Source organism: Camarhynchus parvulus, chromosome 8, assembly GCF_901933205.1.
Source record: "Camarhynchus parvulus chromosome 8, STF_HiC, whole genome shotgun sequence".
In the NCBI taxonomy this organism is placed as follows: domain Eukaryota; kingdom Metazoa; phylum Chordata; class Aves; order Passeriformes; family Thraupidae; genus Camarhynchus; species Camarhynchus parvulus.
The window spans coordinates 5,424,008-5,441,772 of record NC_044578.1 but is presented as its reverse complement, the minus strand read 5'-3'; the positions used below and the strand labels follow the sequence as shown (position 1 = coordinate 5,441,772).

Genomic DNA, 17,765 nt, shown 5'->3' with positions numbered 1-17,765 from the left:
GCAGTTTTCCCAAAGGGCAGGGCAGGTAATGTTTTGAACAAGACTATCACAGCAGGGCAAGCTAGGTGAAACTGGACTTCATTAATTAAAGCAGGCTTGGGTTTTTTTGTTTTCGTTGCCAAAAAAAGGCTGAATGAGCAGCATGAGAGACACGCATCAAACAGGAAATACCCACAGACTGGAACATGCAAGGACACCTTCTGTCACTGGGCATTTATTATCTTGGAAGTGAAATGATTTCACTTTTCTTCCAACCACTATGTTGATTAGAGTAGGGCCAATTTACTTTCAGAGGATTATCAGACTAAGCCACAGGGATTGCTTTCCTTTCTTTTGCTGTGTCCGCATTCAATCCCAATGCTGATTTTTACGTTAGTGAGTGTCTGATAAAAATACACCACCATAACCATTCACATGCCATGCTTTCTTATGAAAGCATTCCTGTAGTTTTTGGTATATTCTGAGATTATTCAACGTTTTTATGGAAAATATTCCCCACAGTACAACAAGGTTGTGTGTTTATAATATTACGTTTTATACCGTGATTAAGTATTTGTTGCTGCATGCTCATGTATAAGTGAAAAAAAACTCAGGAGAGATTAAACTATTCTTTTTGGGGGCAGGATCTCAATCCTGTGTAGTCGGTAGGACATATGGATGCACATACACAGAGAAAAAAAAGCAGAGTGGGAGAAAATAAAAGAAAAAATACGTGGAGTCCGTATGTTGAACATAAACCAAAAAGAAGTGGATTGCAGAAAAACAAGAGGATTGCAGAAAATTTTATTAATGAATCAGAACGTTTTATTAGTGTGTATGTAAGAGGACTGATGCTGAACCGCCCTACACCCTGGTAACTTTGCTACCTTAGCGGCACGTATCCGATTGACTTTTGCAATGGAATAACAGAAAAACGCTTCGCTTTTCCCGTTCGTTCCCGGGGGGAGCTCCGGGAGGAGCGGCGGGCGGGGCCCCGGGAGGAGCGGGCGGGGCCCCGGGAGGAGCGGGCGGGGCTCCGGGTGGAGCGGGCGGGGCTCCGGGAGGAGCGGGCGGGGCTCCGGGAGGAGCGGCGGGAGGAGCGGGCGGGGCCGGGGCTGTGCGCGAGCCTGACGCCATCATGGCGGCGCGGCAGCTGCTGAGGGCGGCTCCGGGGCGGCGTGGCTACAGCGGCGCGGGCGCCGCCGAGTTCCTGCACCGCAGCATTGTGCCCACCATGCACTACCAGAAGAGCCTGCCCAGGTACGGCGGGGCCGCCGCTCCGGGGGGACGCGGGCAGGGCGCGGCGGCGGCGGCCTGGGGTGTCCGCTGTGAGGAGAGGGCAGAGGGAACGTCCGACCCGGGCGCCGCGGTGCGCGACTCGCTCGGTACGCGCTGTCTGCAGCGGAGCCGGTTCGGCTCTCCAAGTGACAATGTAAGCGGGTTCGGCTTTCCAAGTGTCAGTGTAAGCCTGCCACCCAGCCCCGTGAGTGTAACGGGATTGTACTATAAGAAACAAAACTCAGGCTCAGAGGAAGTTGACAAAGATGCCGAATAGAAAACTTGTGAGAAAGAGACGTCCAGCACCCAGCTGTGAGGGGGAGCCCGAACAAGGCTCGCAACCGAACTATTCCTTCTACAGAGCTGCCTCTCCTAGCAGCGATTCCCGTCACTATATTTCCTGTGAGGGATGAGCTCCCATCACTGCAGTACCTTTGTAAAAAGACAGTCAGTTTGGTTTTCTGCCTTATTTCCCAATAATATTATGGTGTGCTGACTGGTGTCCGTCATTCCTTGCTTCTCTTATTCCACAAGAAACTTACGAGGCATTTGAATAATGTGCATGAGTATTACCCAAATTTATATATAATAGTATATACAGTATAGTGTTTGTATGCATATCTGTGTGTATAGTATATATAATAGTATAAGGAATGATATGGAAGAAAGGAGGCAAAGAGAGATAACTGTCTGAGAAACACGGGCTTCATTCATACCCTTGCTCATCAAGTGTACATCTTTGTGTTCTACTTCCTGCAGACTGCCAGTTCCCAAGCTAGAAGATACAATTAAGAGATACCTGAATGCCCAGAAACCACTTTTAAATGATGAGCAGTTCAGGTATGGACAAGCACACATTGCAGTGTCATGTTCTGCTTCAAAACCAAGTGTTAACTTAAGAAATGGGACTTGTGACAGCATTTTGACTCTTTTCTTGATTGTTGTAGGAAAACTGAAGAACTTGCTCATGCCTTTGAAAAGGGGATTGGAAGAGAGCTGCATGAGCAACTGGTTGCTCAAGACAATCAGAACAAACATACAAGTTACATCACAGGTTCGTTGGCCTGCTGGGTGTAGGACAAATCTGTAGGTCATCTTACTTCATAATTGCTCATGATGCCATAAGTATTAGAGGCTGAAACTTTAAGTAGCCCAGAAACTTGGAATAACCTGCTCTGAACACTCTCTGTGGCTGTATTTGAGCAATTTCAGAGGCTGGTAGAAAGAACAATGCTCTTTATCTAATGTCATCTATTCTGCCAGAATTCTGGGTAGATAGATACTGGAACAATGGTATTTTTTCATGAGTTTATAGGGTTTAGGTTAAAGAGGAGCTTATCTAGCACTTCCCTTAAGGAAACTGAAGCAATAATTTCCAAATAATTCCATGTTATTTAGCAAGAAAAGTAAACTTTGAGGGAGGGGAGGGGTCACAGAGTATAACTGAGTTTGGGAGGCAGAAGTGGTCAGTAGTTGAGACTTAAAAGCCCTTAAAACTACAAAACTATATTATTTTAAAGGGTCGAAGAAAAGGAGTGACCAAAATAGGAAAATGAGAATAAATAGAAACAAATCAGGAGAGGGAGAGTATGTGTATAGATTATTTTTACTTTTGATTATTCTGCTTTAGTATTGCTTCCAAGTACAAGTGTCTGCTCATGAAAGTATTAGATAGCAGCAGAGATGGAAATAGTCAAATACCTGTGGAAGTAGAAGTTTCCACGTTGCCCAGTGCATACACTTCTATCCTTGCTGTCTGTTCAGACTGCCTGTTAAGGTGTTAGCTGCTACTCAGTCTGTAGAGAATACCAGATTAATTCACAAAAACTGCTCTTTGGTTTGTTGTATTTTACTTTCCATTCACTTTGAACAACATCTTGGGTTTTAAGTGGTGGCTTTATGTTGTTCATCAGTGCTAACCAGTGTGCTGCTTTTTGTCTGTGAATGGTGGGGTGTCTGTATTGCTTTTTGTTCAGTTATTTTTCTTCTTTATGACTCATAAAAGACCTGTTCCACTTGAAATTGGTTTCTGAAAGAATGTAGAGTTGTCTTCACCCTGGACTTTCAAGTCTGGGGTTAAAAGGCTACATGTTGATGACAGATGTGGTTTTAAAACTGTAGATGAGTGTTACTTACTTACCTGTGAGAACTTGTAATTAAAGCTGTAACTTAGCCCCTGGAACTACCCATTGCCCTTCTTACAGTCCAGGTAGAAGGTTCAGCCTTCTAACCTCAGCAAGATGCACTCAGTGACAGAAAGTTGCAGAAATTAATAGTGTAAGATTAGGTAAACACATGAACCACTCCAAATGAGAGGTGTGTGCACCAAAATAGAGCTGGGGAGCTGCACTCTATGTCCTGGGAGTTAAGGTTTATCATTGAGCCATAAAGAAAACAGGGAGTTGGCCCTTGTTGCTAATGACATGGACACCCTTGATATGGATTATTCCAAACCCAGTATTTTTATGATTGGCTGACACTATCCTTCTTCATAATGGGGGTTTGGAGAAGCCTTGGGTGAATTATTTCATATGTTTGTCTTGTTTAAAGGCACTTTAGTGTGTGTGATTCATGATCACTGTTGGACTATGTGACCCTCTTGTCTGACTCAGGAAGCTGCTTTTATGCTCTGACCTCTTTCTCAACTCTCAATTTTCAGGTCCCTGGTTTGACATGTACCTAAAAGCACGTGAGCCTCTTCTTTTGAATTTTAATCCATTTATGTCTTTTAACCCTGATCCTAAACCGGAATACAACGATCAGCTCATACGAGCTACGAACATGACTGTTTCTGCCATACGTTTTATGAAGACCTTCAGGGCTGGTTACCTTGAACCAGAGGTTTTTCACCTCAATCCAAAAAAAAGTGACACTGAGATCTTTAAAAAAATTATCCGATTTGTGCCTTCTTCTGTTTCTTGGTTTGGTGCCTACATGGTCAATGCTTACCCCCTAGATATGTCTCAGTACTTCAGGCTTTTCAATTCTACACGGATTCCTAAGCTCAACAAAGATGAGCTTTATACAGATGAAAAGGCAAAACACTTACTAGTGTTGAGAAATGGAAATTTTTATGTGTTTGATGTCATTGATAGAGATGGAAACATGCTGAAACCCTCAGAAATACAAGCACACTTGAAATACATCCTTAGTGACAACAGTCCGGCCCCAGCCTTCCCTCTTGGCTACCTCACCAGTGAAAACCGAGATACATGGGCATTGCTGAGGAAGAATCTACTGGAAAATGGCAATGAAGAAGCTCTTCAAAAAGTAGACTCTGCCATGTTTTGTTTAAGTTTAGATGATTTTCCCATTAAAGACTTAGTGCACTTGTCCCACACTATGTTGCACGGAGATGGTGCAAACCGCTGGTATGACAAATCCTTTAGTCTTATCATAACTAAGGATGGCACTGCAGGAATTAATTTTGAGCATGCCTGGGGAGATGGTGTGGCTGTGCTGAGGTTCCAGAATGAGGTTTTTAAAGATAGCACCACGACACCAGCCATCAGCCCCCAGTCCCAGCCTGCTTTGGTTGACTCTTCCAGAGCAGTGCAGAAACTTGACTTTAAGCTGAACGATGCCTTAAAAGCAGGGATTACCAAAGCCAAACAGACATTTGATGCCACTGTAGAATCACTGTCTCTTAACATGATTCAGTTCCAAGAAGGGGGCAAGGAGCTTCTAAAGCAGAAAAAGGTGAGCCCAGATGCTGTGGCTCAGCTGGCCTTCCAGATGGCTTTCCTTCGCCAGTACGACCAGACTGTGGCCACGTACGAGTCCTGCAGCACTGCAGCTTTCAAGCACGGCCGTACAGAAACCATCCGGCCTGCCTCTGTGCACACAAAGAAATGCTCTGAAGCCTTTGTCAAGGGACTCTCCAAACACAGCACTGAGGAGCTGCAGAATCTCATAATGGAGTGCTCCAAGTACCATGGCCGTTTGACAAAGGAGGCTGCTATGGGTAAGTAGGAATGCATCAAACACTCCTCCTTTTGCACTAAAATGTCTGTAAGGTTGCTGTAAGTATTTACAACTCAATATTTTAATGCTGATGGATGTCTAATGTAAACTTGACAAAAACAGTAGCAGAAGGCTAGTTCTCACTCATTTCTTGATGGAGAGGAGTGCCTCTGTGCTTCCCACAGCACCTTTCATGTGTTGAGTATTTTTTATACTTTAGTTTTTTCCTTAGAGCAGTTGGACTCTTTGAAGATTTACTTAGTGCATGTTGAACAAGAACTTTGGTTTAAGTCTGAGGAGATACTGTCTTATCTCTGCAGGGGATAAAGGCTTTAACAATTTCCAAATCGAATTCATCTTTTGGCCATGCTACTCCTGGCATTTTTGTAAATGCTTTCTTTTGAACTGTCCTTCCCAGAAGCATTAAAATTGATAGCAGTAAAACTGGTTGTTGGATATGATCCCATAGAGTCTAAAATTTGCCTCCTTTTGTTCGTGCAAGATGATCTTCCTCTTTAGATTAGTAAATTTTAGGGAATGCTTTTTCTGCATTAAACAACTTGGCTATGTTCAGGTAAATAGTTAATCAAAGAATGTGATGTATTATTAAAATTGTCTGTTAACACTCACTTTTGTGTGCTCTCCTGCTCCTGTTGAGCCTCGCAGTAAAACAGGCAGGCCCCATTCTGCTAGGACGTGGGCATGAAAAGTCTGAAAAATATTTCCAATCAGTACAAAAATAAACTCCAGTTCTACAGACTTCCTCTTTTGTGGCTGAGTTGAGTTTACTTCCCACAGAAGTGAGGCACCTCTCTCACACCTGTTTTTCCTTTGTGCAGGCCAGGGCTTTGACCGGCACCTGTTCAGCCTGCGCTACCTGGCCTTGTCCAAGGGGCTGCCACTGCCGCAATTCTATCAAGACCAGGCCTACGTTCGCCTCAACCACAACATCATTTCCACCAGCACCTTGGTGAGCCCGGCTGTGCAGCTGGGAGGCTTTGGCCCCACAGTGGCTGATGGCTTTGGAGTAGGGTATCAGGTACAAGACGACTGGATAGGTTGTAATGTTTCCTCTTACCCGACTAGGAATGGTAAAGAATACCTTCAGTGTATACACAAGTCACTAGAAGATATCTTTAATGTTTTGAAGGGCAAGAAAATTGGTAGTTAGACATAAAGACATTGGAACACTTTACAGTTGCAGAACAAAATGCAGATTATGTCTAAGTGACATACTAATCAATGTTCAGCATGGATGAGACTGCCCAGCCTAACTGGATTCATGTATCATCACTGAACTTGAATACTGTTAAATTCAGTAGGAAGTGTCTATCCATTTTAAAGAAATCAATTACAGACCTTGAATTCATTCAGGAAATGCAGCCATTAACTATGTCAAATTAAGTAACAGATCCATGTGTTCTTAAAACACATAATCTAAAATAAGCATTTTTATTGAGTTAATGAACTTGGAATACCTGTGTTCCATGAATGTTTGGACAGACTACACTACTGTGACACCGCTCTTGAACTGTTTGGTTTTAAAAAAATACATGCAGTAATTTTAAACATGGAAGAGTGGTTCCATTTGCACTCTTGCAGTAAGCTTGCTTACTAACTTATCTCTTTAAACCTGAATTTATATCAGAACTGATTGTGCCTCAACTGCTTGAAGCCTTTCCACTATAACAGCTTTTAGAGACACAAAAAATGAAGTGGGAGGCTTTAAGAAACCTGCAGTCACCAACTGGGTTGTTAAATTGACTGGAAAAGACTGTATTTTAATAAAGCTGTCTATTAATAACCACGAAGTTCTTTTATTGCCATATCTAAATCATACAGCATGGACAGACCCTTTATCAATAGCTCATGTTTCTTACAAAGGTTGGAAAGAAAACTGCTGCAAGCATTCTGCACTCTGGTATGTAGATCTTGAATTCCTGCCTTTCACCCCCTTGATTTCCGCTCTTTTTCTTCTGGGAGGCCAAGTCTTTCTGTGGAGCTGAATTGCACAGTGGTGGTGGCTTCTGTCATCTGTGTAAATGCAGCTCATGTCCCACTGCCATGGACAACCAAATGTGTCAGCAGAGCAGGAAAGCTTGAGCACCTTGGTTGGATGTGACAGATCAGGTTCAGAGGCTCAGAAACTACTTCCCTTTGCTCTTCCTTTGGGTATTTCAGTTTCCAGGTTCTCCCAGGGTCTTTTTAATTTAGCACATAAGTGTAAGCAATACCCTGTCCTGGAAGTGTGAAATAAAAGTGCTAGCAGGGGAAAGCCTTTCATATGTAAGTCTGAAGGCTTTGCTCTTGTAACGTGCTGTTCTAGTTTTCAGCTGAAAAGCAGTATTTGAAAACTTACTCTAAAACTCAGCATGATTGTTTTTGTTCATTTAAACAAGGAAAGGAAGGTGATAATTTGGGAAGATGCAGAAATAATGTATCAGGAAACAATAATCAGACCAAAAGTCTGAATAAAATTCACTAAAGATTGGCTGGGCTTTTTTTTTTTTTTCCTTTTTGGGTTTGTTTGGTGGGGTTTGTTTCGCTTTGAAACATGAGACCAGCTGGCAGGATTGTGAATGCACTCGCCAAGGAGTACAAAGTCTGTCTTCACCTAAAAACGAGGTTTACTTAATGACATACTTGGAAAGATAACTTGCTTTTCAGAGGATTGTAACTGTGTAAATGTCAGCAGCAAGTCAGGCTTAGTAAGTGTTCTCAGAAAACTCACCTCAGTCTTTACCTGAAGTGGCAGAAAGCTGCTTGAGGTGTAGCTGTTCCTTTGAGGAGTCAACACTGCCTTTATTAGTGCTTGCAGCCATTTCCTCACGATAGGAGTGCTGAGTGGGAAGACTTTATTTGCTTATGTTAGACAATCAAATGTAGGTACTTCCTGGTGACCAACTATTAAAACCTTTAAGGCTGTAAGTTGTGTAAGTAGTTACTCAATCTATTAGCTAAGCTACAGCCCACCACAGCCATGTAATTCCCAAACCCCACAGCATTAGGGCCATGGCACTGTTCAGTCAATATGTACTATTTTCAGTTTGTACTGAGGCCATCTCCAAGTGCTCCATGGGAAATATTTTATTGGGGCATGCTGGGGATGGAAAGTACAACTCAGCGATGTCGGTCAAAGGTTGAACTCAGTCTTGGAGATCATTTCCAACCTAAATGATTCTGTGAACTTAGGTTTCCATTTCTGAAGTGCAGCCATGTGAAAAAGTAACTCCAAGGAAGCTGCATATCTGATGTTTACAGCTCCTCCATCAATAACCATGTCATCATTTGTCACAGGTATGAACTTCAACATTTTACAAATTTATGGGTAACTTCATAGATTCCAACAGATTCCTTTGTTTTTTCATCATAGTCATTCCAATCCTGTAAGGAATAAAATTTCACAGTGTTAGTCACAAAGGACAGAATGCACAGACTGGAATTCAAACCGGAACTAAATGTTACTCAAAGTTTGGGTCTTAGATATCTGTAGGAAGTTACATTTTAACAGGTGAGAGTAGCAAGATCAGTAACCTGAAATTAAATGAGCTTCAGTCTCAGTGTTTTTATATATATATATTTTGCTAGGGTTTATTTTCTTATGTAGTCCCCAGCCTGTAGTGGACAAACAGCAGCCATGGCAGGTGAAAGGATTATCCATCATTTACAATACCCTAGTCAGGTGGGTAAGCAGACAAGCAGATCCCTGCCAAGTAGGATACGAGGGAACAGATGTGACCTTGAGATTCCTGCTCACACCCAAGAAGATTTGCAAGGTGCCAGTATCCTGAGCTATGAAGGACAGTGTCTGTATTACTTTTCAACCTCTGTCTGCACGGGACAATGGGCAGGGATCTTTCTAGACAGCCATTTAGTATTCCAGATTCTTGGTTTCCGGAATTCCTGAGTGACTTAAATCTTTGTCAGCTGCTAAGTTAACAAATCCATACTTCTAAAAGGACACTGTCAGTAATGCTAGTTGTTCATACTTGATTCAGTTTCTCTCTACTTCTGTGGCCCTCCTGTGGCTACAGGAAGAGTAAAACCAGGCTAGGGTGTGTATTTTGGAGTAGTGATGTGGGGAGAGCAAGCTAGGTAAGTAGTTTTGCTAGTGAAACTAAGACAACATACCTTTTCTAACAAGTTTATGTCATTGAAAGGTGTGCCAGATTCTGCGCCTTCAGCAGCAAACCCTGCCTGCAAACACATTTGCAGAAGCTTTTTAAATTATATTGTACTGACAAAATAATAAATATGAACATTGAAACATTTAAAGAAAGTAGCTCAGCACAAAAATGTATTGTATTTCTTTTAAATTAGGCAGAAAGAATGGGCAAGCTCTTTCCTAGTTAGGGGTCAGTATAAGGTTGGGACCCTGCTTGTACATTGGGAACATTCAATCCAGGAACCAGAGTAAAATGAGGGAACACTGCTCCTCTATTTTTCCCAGCAATTTCCAACAATTCTAGATAAACTTAGTTCCTAAGTTTATGTAGCAGCATCCAATTACTATTAACAGCTTTGTGTTCAGAGTCCACACAGGCAAATTAGCTTCATAATACATTGCAAGGAAAGTAATTGAAAATGTGGAAGAAAGCTAATAGTTCTGCCTTGAATACTGGAATCCAAGACACTCTAGAGAAGGAGCAGCTTGTATTGGATTTAGGCACACAAGTGACAAGCAAGCTTTATGTGTAAGGAGGATCAGCTGGCTGAGTGAACAGATTAGTATCCCAAACAAGCATTTCACAGGGGACAGTTCTTCACTGCCATCACTGTTGCTGTTTTTAGAGAGTGGAGAAAGGACAGCTCTAGGAAGGTGCTCTGGTTTATCTTCCATAGGAACAGCTCTCTCACTTCAGGCTTCAAAGTTACCAAGCTGTACAGTAAGATTTACTAATTTTAAAAGTAAATTTAAAAAATCACAGTCACTTCTGTAGCATGCAGGAAGGTTTCTTACATTGTCAATTCTAACTACAGAATTTTATTAACAAGTGGCTAAAAATCAAAGGTAGCTTCTTCCTGGTTTTCTGCAAGGGATCTAAAATTAAGGTTTATATGAGAGAAACAAAGGATACTTTCTCCTGTCTAACACTCAAATGTTTTGTGGTGGTGGTTGGGTTTGTTGGGGTTTTTTTGATAAGTACTATAATTTAAATAAGACATGCAAGCATTAAGCCACTTTAAATTCACTCCAGGTGTGGTTGTATTATGTGTACCAAAAATACAGAGAAAATACAGTGATTATATGGCCGCATGCCATGTTTAGTGCTAATCAAAAGTGAGATCCAGGGTTGTGCAGAAGCCAGGCTGGCTAGGATCATGCCAAATATAAAGCAGTTGACAAAATTGTTCGGAACTGCAGAAGTCACTTGAGCAACAGGAAACTCTCATTTACTGATTTAGGCATCCAAAAATTCACTGAAATACCTCTTCAGGGATTCAAGTGCACCAAACTCAGAATATTGAATTAAAACTTTTGTTATAGCTGTGAAGTATTTGTTCTGTAAATAAAATTGACAGCTAGGATGCAGAGCTATAAACATCTCCTACATTTTGTAGTCTTCCCATAGATTTTTCTTCAAGTGCAAATTCCTAAGCCTGGTTGCAAAGCTTTCAAGCATGAATAAACTAATAACCATTCTGGAATAAAGGAATAACCATTCATCAAAAAAATGCACTTCACTTAAATAAAGACTTCCCCCAGCTCACTGCAGCAGGGTTTCTATTTATAGCAAATTCTCTGTAGGATCAGCTTTTTTGGGCTGTTTCTTAGCACAGCATCCCAGTCTGAGAGAAGGATAAGTCAGATTTATATTTGTTAGTCTATTTAGACCTAATCCAACTGGAATAATAGGTTAAAAATAGCAGGGAGTTAAGTGGCATAGAGCATGACCATGCACAAGAGATGAGTCATTGCAGACTGGCCCTGAAGAATCCTTTAACTCTGAACCTTGAGGTGTGCTTTGCACAGCCTGGAACTGCCAGTGATCTTCAAGCTTTGTCTGCTCAAGCTGCAAATGGAAAAATGCCAGTGTTCATCTCCTGTGGCTCTGGTGATGTCAACCCCAAAGAAAATCTCTTTGTTTTTTAGAGGACACACACTGAGGTGTGTTCATAACCTGAGCTTGATGAGCTCTGTAATGCAACAAGGGGCAAGTGGTGCTCTGTCTAATGCTGCACTTTGCCTTTGGGAAAGACTCTCTTTTGCAATGACCTGAGCATTGAAGACCTCTCAGATGAATTCAGATTAACACTGAGTCACCTGTGAGGCAGTTTAAGTATGACTCCAAGGTGAGCTTAGCTTTAGATTTTACTGGCACAGAGTATACCAGTTGTTTGTGTTAGCTCTTGGCAAGTTTCTGGTTTGGTTTGGTTTTTTTCTTGAGTCAAATGAAAAACTCAAAACAAGGAACTGTGGAAGGATGGGAATCTGGAAAGGTCCAAGATGTTCCAGAACCATTTCAAATAGTGTGTACTTTATCACGCTAGAAGAAGTGCTTTTAAAGACAGAAACAAATCACAAATAAGAACTCACCTGTGGTTGAAAGTCAACTGGTTCCAGACCTCGGCATTCAAACTCCACAATTGTTTTGAATTTCTCGCTGTCTTCAGCCTATGATTGAGTCAGAAAACCATTAGTTTCCATCTAACAGAGACAGTGACAAGCATTAGTCTAGGAATGGATTGCTTTAAAGGCACCTCTGTCATCTCTGATGCCTCAAGTGACCACAAAATCCTAGGGCTCATTTCACAGGTGGTCACTAACTAGAATTTCTTTATCTGCCATGAGGAAATCTTCGAAAGGAAACCTAGAGGGGCATTATATAATCACCTCTGATTTGGGTGATACAATTCTGTGTTGGCTTTTGAAATGTATCAAATTATTCTACACTTGAGACTGCGCAGGAGTCTACAAGACAATTTCTGTCCAGAGACAAGACCAGCTTTTTGTGCTCTTGAGGGAGGGAGGGTGATAAAGCAAAACTCAAAATACTGTTAATGTTTGCTTATCTTTCACATAGAAGAGGAAACAAACTTACATTGTAAGGCTTGATTGTCTGACTTAAAATATCTAAAAAAAAAAAAAGTATACAAGTTAGTGGCACTATGTCTTCAATTTTATTCAGCACAAACCAAGCACCAGGATCTTCTTTCACAGCAATTTCCTTATACAAAGCAAAAGAAACACGAAAAATTTAAGGTTTTCCTGCAGCTGGTCTTCGAAAGGCAGAATTCAGTTTTTCTCCCTTCTCCTGAGAAGTTTACACTCCACCATTTTTCTGTACCAATGCCACAAAGATTTGCATGCTTTTGTAAAATAACAACACAGATGACTTTTGTTCATGCAGAAGGCTGGACTCACCAGGAGGCCTTGCTGTCTCCCTGAATGTGGTGTCCAGAAAGTGCCTGTTGGGAACTCAAGCACCAGTGTACAAGGGCAGAAATCCCTGGTGAAAGCTCTATACAAATGGTGTCAAGCAAAAATGGGGACGAAAAGAGAAACTGTGAAATGGATGCTGCCTGGTCAGTGTCCCAGCACGTACCGATGGAGTTCTCCCTGGAGCACAGCTTGCACTTCTGCACCATCGTGGCGCTTCCTCGGCCGCCCTTCAGGGGAGCACTGTCCTGAAATCCATGACAAGAGAGACATTTTTAACCACTTCAGCTGAGCCACTGGAAACCTCTGCAAAGGTAAGGTAGTTTTACAACAACCTTTAGCTTTTAAAAACACTGCAACAAGGCAGGTTTTTTTTTTAACTACAGAGATTAATAATTCAACAAGCTGTAATTATTAAAGAATAATTCTGTTCCAGACTTTAAATAGGGAATAATAGATATTTGTGTCTTATCCATATAGGCATGCTCTACTAATTCTTCAAAATACAATCTTACCATTCAGCTGTATGCAACAAAAAGGGATGATTGTTTCTAAGAACAGACAAGTATCCCTGACAAATTTTATCCTGCTTTCTCAGCTTCCAAGTGCTGATTTAGCATGCTTAAGTCATCTTGATTTACCTAACCTTCTCCAAAAGGATTCCATCAGCATCAGAGAAACAGGCTACAGAGAAATATGCCTCAACCTTATTTACAGATATGTTTTTAAAACAGATGTAATACTCTGTTAGCAACGTCACCATTCAAATGGCACATGTCAATTAACATTCTCCAAATACTTATTTTAATATGGAACATGACAATTTTCTAAATGCATATCGCTATTAAAAAGCGATCTCATCTAGAGGGTAAGCTGTCACATCGTTGATGCGGATACGTGTGTAAGAGGCAGGTTTGTGTTCGCATTTTTGCTCTGAGGTAGGTTACGAGAGGCGCACGCACCATCAGCCGCAGGTACTGCCACTTTTCGGAGACTTCACCGCAGTTCCCACATTTCAGCTGGAGAACACAAATCGGAAGTTTGAAAGCTGTCAATAATCAGGGATACGGTCCTGGCCCCGGCCCCGCGGCCCCGCACCTTGAGGTACCATCGGAAGTCCTCGCCCTCGGCCCGCAGCCGGGTGATGTTCTCCAGCGTGGCGCGGAGCTGCAGACCGATCCTCTGCAAGGCAAGCGGCGGAGCGGCGTCAGCCCCGGCCGGCCCGGCTCCCCCACAGCCCGCGGGGCTCCAGCCAAGGCTCCCCGCTGCCCCCACGGCCCCGGCCCCGGCTCTCACCTACCCCCATGGCCGCACGGATTCCCTGCTATTCCCTGCTCCCGCGGCCGTGACCTCAGCCAAGATGGCGCCTCCACGCTCCCTGCCCGGCTGGGCCGGCGCGAAGCCGCGTCTGCCCTCAGCCGAGATGGCGGCCGCCAGCGCCCCGCGCGCGGGGAGCGGGAGGTGCCTGCGGGGAGGGGAGGAAAAAGCGGGAGACACTGTTTTCAACATTACACATCAATGAATCACTTTTTCTTTTTTTTTTTTTTTTTTAAAAGTCGCAGCGTCTTCTTACAGAGCAGACACGTTAAGAGAAAGCAAAAGCACGGTTTGGCAGCACTGCCATGGAGTCCGCCCTCAGGGCCTATGGGGGACCCCTCAAAGTCTTTAAACGAATGCTGCACAACAGACGTGCTAGCCTAGAACTAAACTAAATACATGCTAGGTGGCTTTTCAGCTTCTCTAAAGCTGAACGGGACGGTCAGTGAAGATCCTGGATGGCTCCTGGGTGGCCTGTTGTTTGTCTCTTCTCTGGAGGCAAGCGGGTAACTCCGGGCTGGGACGAAGGCGATGTGTGCCTGCTATAACCATTTACCTGTGCAGAGTCAGATGTTGTTCTTGGCTGGCCAACAGAACACCCAGTTCAGGATAGTGACAAAAGTTTGCCTTGACAACTGGCAAAAGTTTTGTTTCACAGAGCCAGGCTTCATTCCTTTGTCCACTGGTGTTTAGAGAACTGCAGTGTGTGGATGATATAAGTGAAGTGACACACTCTGAATGCATTGTTATAAAAGAAGTATTAGAAGTCAGTCTCTCACCACAGCTTAAAAATTAAAAACACAAATCTTACCCTTTTTATTGAGTCACTGACAGTTTGTAACAACAACAAAATAACAATCCAAAAAATAATCTAAAGTACAAAAAAATTTCAGAAACAATGAAGAACTGGAACAGGATCCTCCCTTCCCATCTCTACTGCTAACATTGCAATACAAACTTCAGTTTGTCTGACTTAAATTGGCTTAATCTTGAAGTGGAGTCCAATAAGACTGAATACGAGACATTTAAGGTCCTGGACCAGGTAGTAGAATACTCTCAAGCCTTCTGGATCTCTGCAGTTCACAAAAGAAGGAAGAAAGAGGGAAAAAAATTAAAATATAAAAAAAAATTAAACTGATGCTCTTAAAGAACAGGTTACAGAACTAATGTATTAAAAAATCCCAAAGCCTATATGGGGACTTTTTAGATGTCATCTTAGATTTGTTTAATTCTACACAGATTGATTAAATATTCTGTACTACAACTGTGAACATTTAAAGTTTTTACAAAATATACATTTTTATCATGAAAACAAGTATCAACAGCACTTAGGATTTTACCCTCCCCTTCCCCAAAACAGTCAGTCTCAGCTTAGGTGAAATACAGGTATCTTGATTCTCCCTAAGAAATTGGCACAATGGCAGCTCAGACTCCGTATGTGTGTAGCAGGGTTCTCCTGCAGCAGGGTCTGCTCTTTGAGTTTGAGAACACGGCCTGTAACACCACAGCTTAAAGGCATTTGGCACATGGTGCTGCAACACAGAGCACTGGTGCCCCCAGGAGCTGATTCATACTTTGAAACGATATAAAATACACGTACCAAATAATCAGGAAGTTCTAATACAGATTTATAAATAGAAATAAGGGCAGCATAAAAACCAGAGTACATACTTGGACTGAATCAGGAAGTTCTAATACAGATTTATAAATAGAAATTTCTAATACAGATTTATAAATAGATAAGGGCAGCATAAAAAGCAGAGTACATACTTGGACTGATTTACATCAATAAGGGAACCGATTTTTGACGTGGTAAAGGAGATGTGCTCGTCACCAATTACTATCTCGAGCTCCTGAAAAATAAAAGGTTATAGGAGCTTACTTCTTCATGGTATCAGTTACAGAAATATTTCAGTACTGTGATGGGTTTTATTACAAATTTCTATTACAAAGATATCAAATGCAGCAGGTCGGTGGATTGTATTAGCTTCCACAACTACACGGCCATTGAGGCACTACTCAGGTTGTTTCCCTTTCAGCTGGAAAAAATACTGGCTTGAAGAAAAAGTTTAGTTGTGCTTCCCAGGACCTAACATATGAAAATTAAAGAGCAATTAAAAGAGACATTATGCACCGTACCTGTCGGCCCACTCTGTCAGGAGGAGGCCACAGAGCATCATCTTCTTTTGTGATTTCACTGTCGTCGATTATTCTCTTCAGCTCTTCCATCACACTCTTGTGCACATAAGCCTGGACACAACATTCGGCAGAGAAATGAATACAGCGCTGCCCACAGCGCCCCGGCAACGGCCATCCAGCCCTGACCCAGCCCACAGTGCCTTTCGCTGGCACAAACGCCTCAGCCGCGGTGCCCTCACCTCCTTTCGGATCATCACATCGTTCTTGTAGTTGCTGTTGTTGGCGTATCGCAGCTTTCCTGCGGGGAGAGGCTGAGCATTAACCCTCGCATTAACCCACGCCGGGGCCCCGCGGCCCCGCAGCCCGCCCTCAGGGAGCGCGGCTCGCCTCCCCCGGCCCCCGGCCCCGCTCTCACCGTCAGGCCGGAACTCGAACTCGAGGAACTCGTGTCCGAATTTCCCCTTGTGCCCCACATAGTAGCGGAGGTAGAAATCACTCGCCATGGCCTCTCTACGGAAGATTGCGTCATCAAAGAGAATCGGAACCGGCGCTAACCCTCTGACAACTCGGCACGCTGCCCAGAGCTGCCGCAGCCGCCCCCTGGCGGGCCGGGGGTGAAGCAGCTCCGTGAGGGGGAGCCCGGGCCCGTTCCCTCAGCGGGACTTGACCGTCACGGAGCCGGCATGGAGCGGGACACAGCCCAATGCAGCCGGGACACGGCCTAAAGCCACCTGGGGACATCCCACAGCGACACGAGACGGTGTCAGGTGAGGCATCGATGCACCTCTGCTGTTCCTAGGGCAGAGTCCCAGGCCCTCGGCGGGCCCCGTGAGGGGAACACTTGTTCACTTGTTACTCATAAGATAGGGTTCTAGTGAGACTTAGTCATACCAATGGAAGAGGTGATGTGTAACTGGCCATTTGTGATGAGTGCTGATGGTTGCATTCAGTGCTGCTACAAGAACTTGAGTTAGCTAGGGCTCAACCAAAACCATCAGATTTTTATTTTGCCTAAGTGGCTAGCCAAGGATCAAACCCTCGAGGTTGGCATTACGAGCCCCATCCTCTACCCACTGGCTATTCCCAAAGAAGATGGTGGATCACTACCAGTTGTGCTGATCCCAGAGCTGGTGGTGAGTCATCCTCTACCCACTGGCTATTCCCAAAGATGATGGTGGAACTCTACCAGAGTTCCAGATCCCAGAGCTGGCACTGATCCCAGAGCTGGCACTGATCCCAGAGCTGGCGGTGAGTCATGCTCTATGCACTGGGCTATTCCCAAAGAAGACGGTGGATCACTACCAGTTGCGCTGGTGGTGAGTTAATCCCAGAGGCATTTCCTGATGTCTTTTCTGCACAGAAGGAACAAACACCGTGCATTTATGATTTCAAGGACAATGAACTACATGGGAACAAGTTTCTGTCTTCTGAAGCAGTTTTGTGCCTCAGTGGGTCTGGTGTGTTGAGATCCCTCACCACAGGTGGCCTGAGGTTTGAGAGTAAATGCACTGGGGTAAATCCTGCCCTTTTCTGCTTTGGGAACTGCTGAAAGGAGATAGCCAGAGACACATCCTTTTGTAAAATATTCCCTTCTGCGAGAAAAATTCAGAAACACGGTATCTCTTGTGCTCATCACTAGATGGGATGTTTTTTATTGAGGACGCAGAATAGGGAGGGTGGTTTGCAGTGATGAACATGATTTCATTTA

At 43.4% G+C, this 17,765-nt stretch overlaps 3 protein-coding genes across 7 annotated transcripts; 1 reads left to right on the top strand and 2 right to left on the bottom strand.

Annotated features, from left to right (window-relative positions):
- Nucleotides 1–1,090: 1,090 nt before the first annotated feature.
- On the top strand, nt 1,091–7,414 carry CPT2 (carnitine palmitoyltransferase 2). Of its 2 annotated transcripts, XM_030953336.1 has the most exons (5): nt 1,091–1,239; nt 2,017–2,097; nt 2,205–2,311; nt 3,917–5,221; nt 6,060–7,414. In XM_030953336.1, the coding sequence occupies exons 1-5, from the start codon at nt 1,118–1,120 to the stop codon at nt 6,389–6,391; spliced, it is 1,947 nt and encodes a 648-aa protein (XP_030809196.1). In that variant the 5' UTR covers nt 1,091–1,117; the 3' UTR covers nt 6,392–7,414. The 2 variants fall into 2 exon arrangements, with proteins under 2 accessions (XP_030809196.1, XP_030809197.1); XM_030953337.1 differs by lacking the exon at nt 2,205–2,311 and having other exon boundaries at nt 1,100–1,239.
- On the bottom strand, nt 6,348–14,057 carry CZIB (CXXC motif containing zinc binding protein). Of its 4 annotated transcripts, none has more exons than XM_030953339.1 (8): nt 13,898–14,057; nt 13,710–13,783; nt 13,564–13,620; nt 12,768–12,849; nt 12,264–12,295; nt 11,759–11,836; nt 9,352–9,417; nt 6,348–8,604 (listed from the first exon to the last, which is right to left on the bottom strand). In XM_030953339.1, the coding sequence occupies exons 1-8, from the start codon at nt 13,905–13,907 to the stop codon at nt 8,527–8,529; spliced, it is 477 nt and encodes a 158-aa protein (XP_030809199.1). In that variant the 5' UTR covers nt 13,908–14,057; the 3' UTR covers nt 6,348–8,526. The 4 variants fall into 4 exon arrangements, with proteins under 4 accessions (XP_030809199.1, XP_030809200.1, XP_030809198.1 ...); XM_030953340.1 differs by having other exon boundaries at nt 13,902–14,057; XM_030953338.1 differs by having other exon boundaries at nt 8,202–8,604; nt 13,700–13,783; nt 13,902–14,057.
- Nucleotides 14,058–14,129: 72 nt separating this feature from the next.
- On the bottom strand, nt 14,130–16,633 carry MAGOH (mago homolog, exon junction complex subunit). Its single transcript, XM_030953366.1, has 5 exons — nt 16,473–16,633; nt 16,297–16,355; nt 16,058–16,168; nt 15,689–15,771; nt 14,130–14,991 (listed from the first exon to the last, which is right to left on the bottom strand). The coding sequence occupies exons 1-5, from the start codon at nt 16,558–16,560 to the stop codon at nt 14,892–14,894; spliced, it is 441 nt and encodes a 146-aa protein (XP_030809226.1). The 5' UTR covers nt 16,561–16,633; the 3' UTR covers nt 14,130–14,891.
- Nucleotides 16,634–17,765: the final 1,132 nt, after the last annotated feature.

What these genes read in the sequence shown, in the direction of transcription:
- MAGOH (XM_030953366.1), bottom strand. Translation starts at nt 16,560, where the DNA reads ATGGCGAGTGATTTCTACCTCCGCTACTATGTGGGGCACAAGGGGAAA. An exon ending in CTGACAGAGTGGGCCGACAG is followed by an intron (nt 15,772 to 16,057) that starts GTACGGTGCATA and finishes TTTATTTTTCAG; the next exon opens with GAGCTCGAGATAGTAATTGG. An exon ending in ATTGATGTAAATCAGTCCAA is followed by an intron (nt 14,992 to 15,688) that starts GTATGTACTCTG and finishes TGTGAACTGCAG; the next exon opens with AGATCCAGAAGGCTTGAGAG.
- CZIB (XM_030953338.1), bottom strand. An exon ending in GGCAGTACCTGCGGCTGATG is followed by an intron (nt 12,850 to 13,563) that starts GTGCGTGCGCCT and finishes CATGGATTTCAG; the next exon opens with GACAGTGCTCCCCTGAAGGG. An exon ending in CAGTTGACTTTCAACCACAG is followed by an intron (nt 9,418 to 11,758) that starts GTGAGTTCTTAT and finishes ATGTGTTTGCAG; the next exon opens with GCAGGGTTTGCTGCTGAAGG.
- CPT2 (XM_030953336.1), top strand. Translation starts at nt 1,118, where the DNA reads ATGGCGGCGCGGCAGCTGCTGAGGGCGGCTCCGGGGCGGCGTGGCTAC. An exon ending in TTAAATGATGAGCAGTTCAG is followed by an intron (nt 2,098 to 2,204) that starts GTATGGACAAGC and finishes TGATTGTTGTAG; the next exon opens with GAAAACTGAAGAACTTGCTC. An exon ending in ACATACAAGTTACATCACAG is followed by an intron (nt 2,312 to 3,916) that starts GTTCGTTGGCCT and finishes CTCAATTTTCAG; the next exon opens with GTCCCTGGTTTGACATGTAC.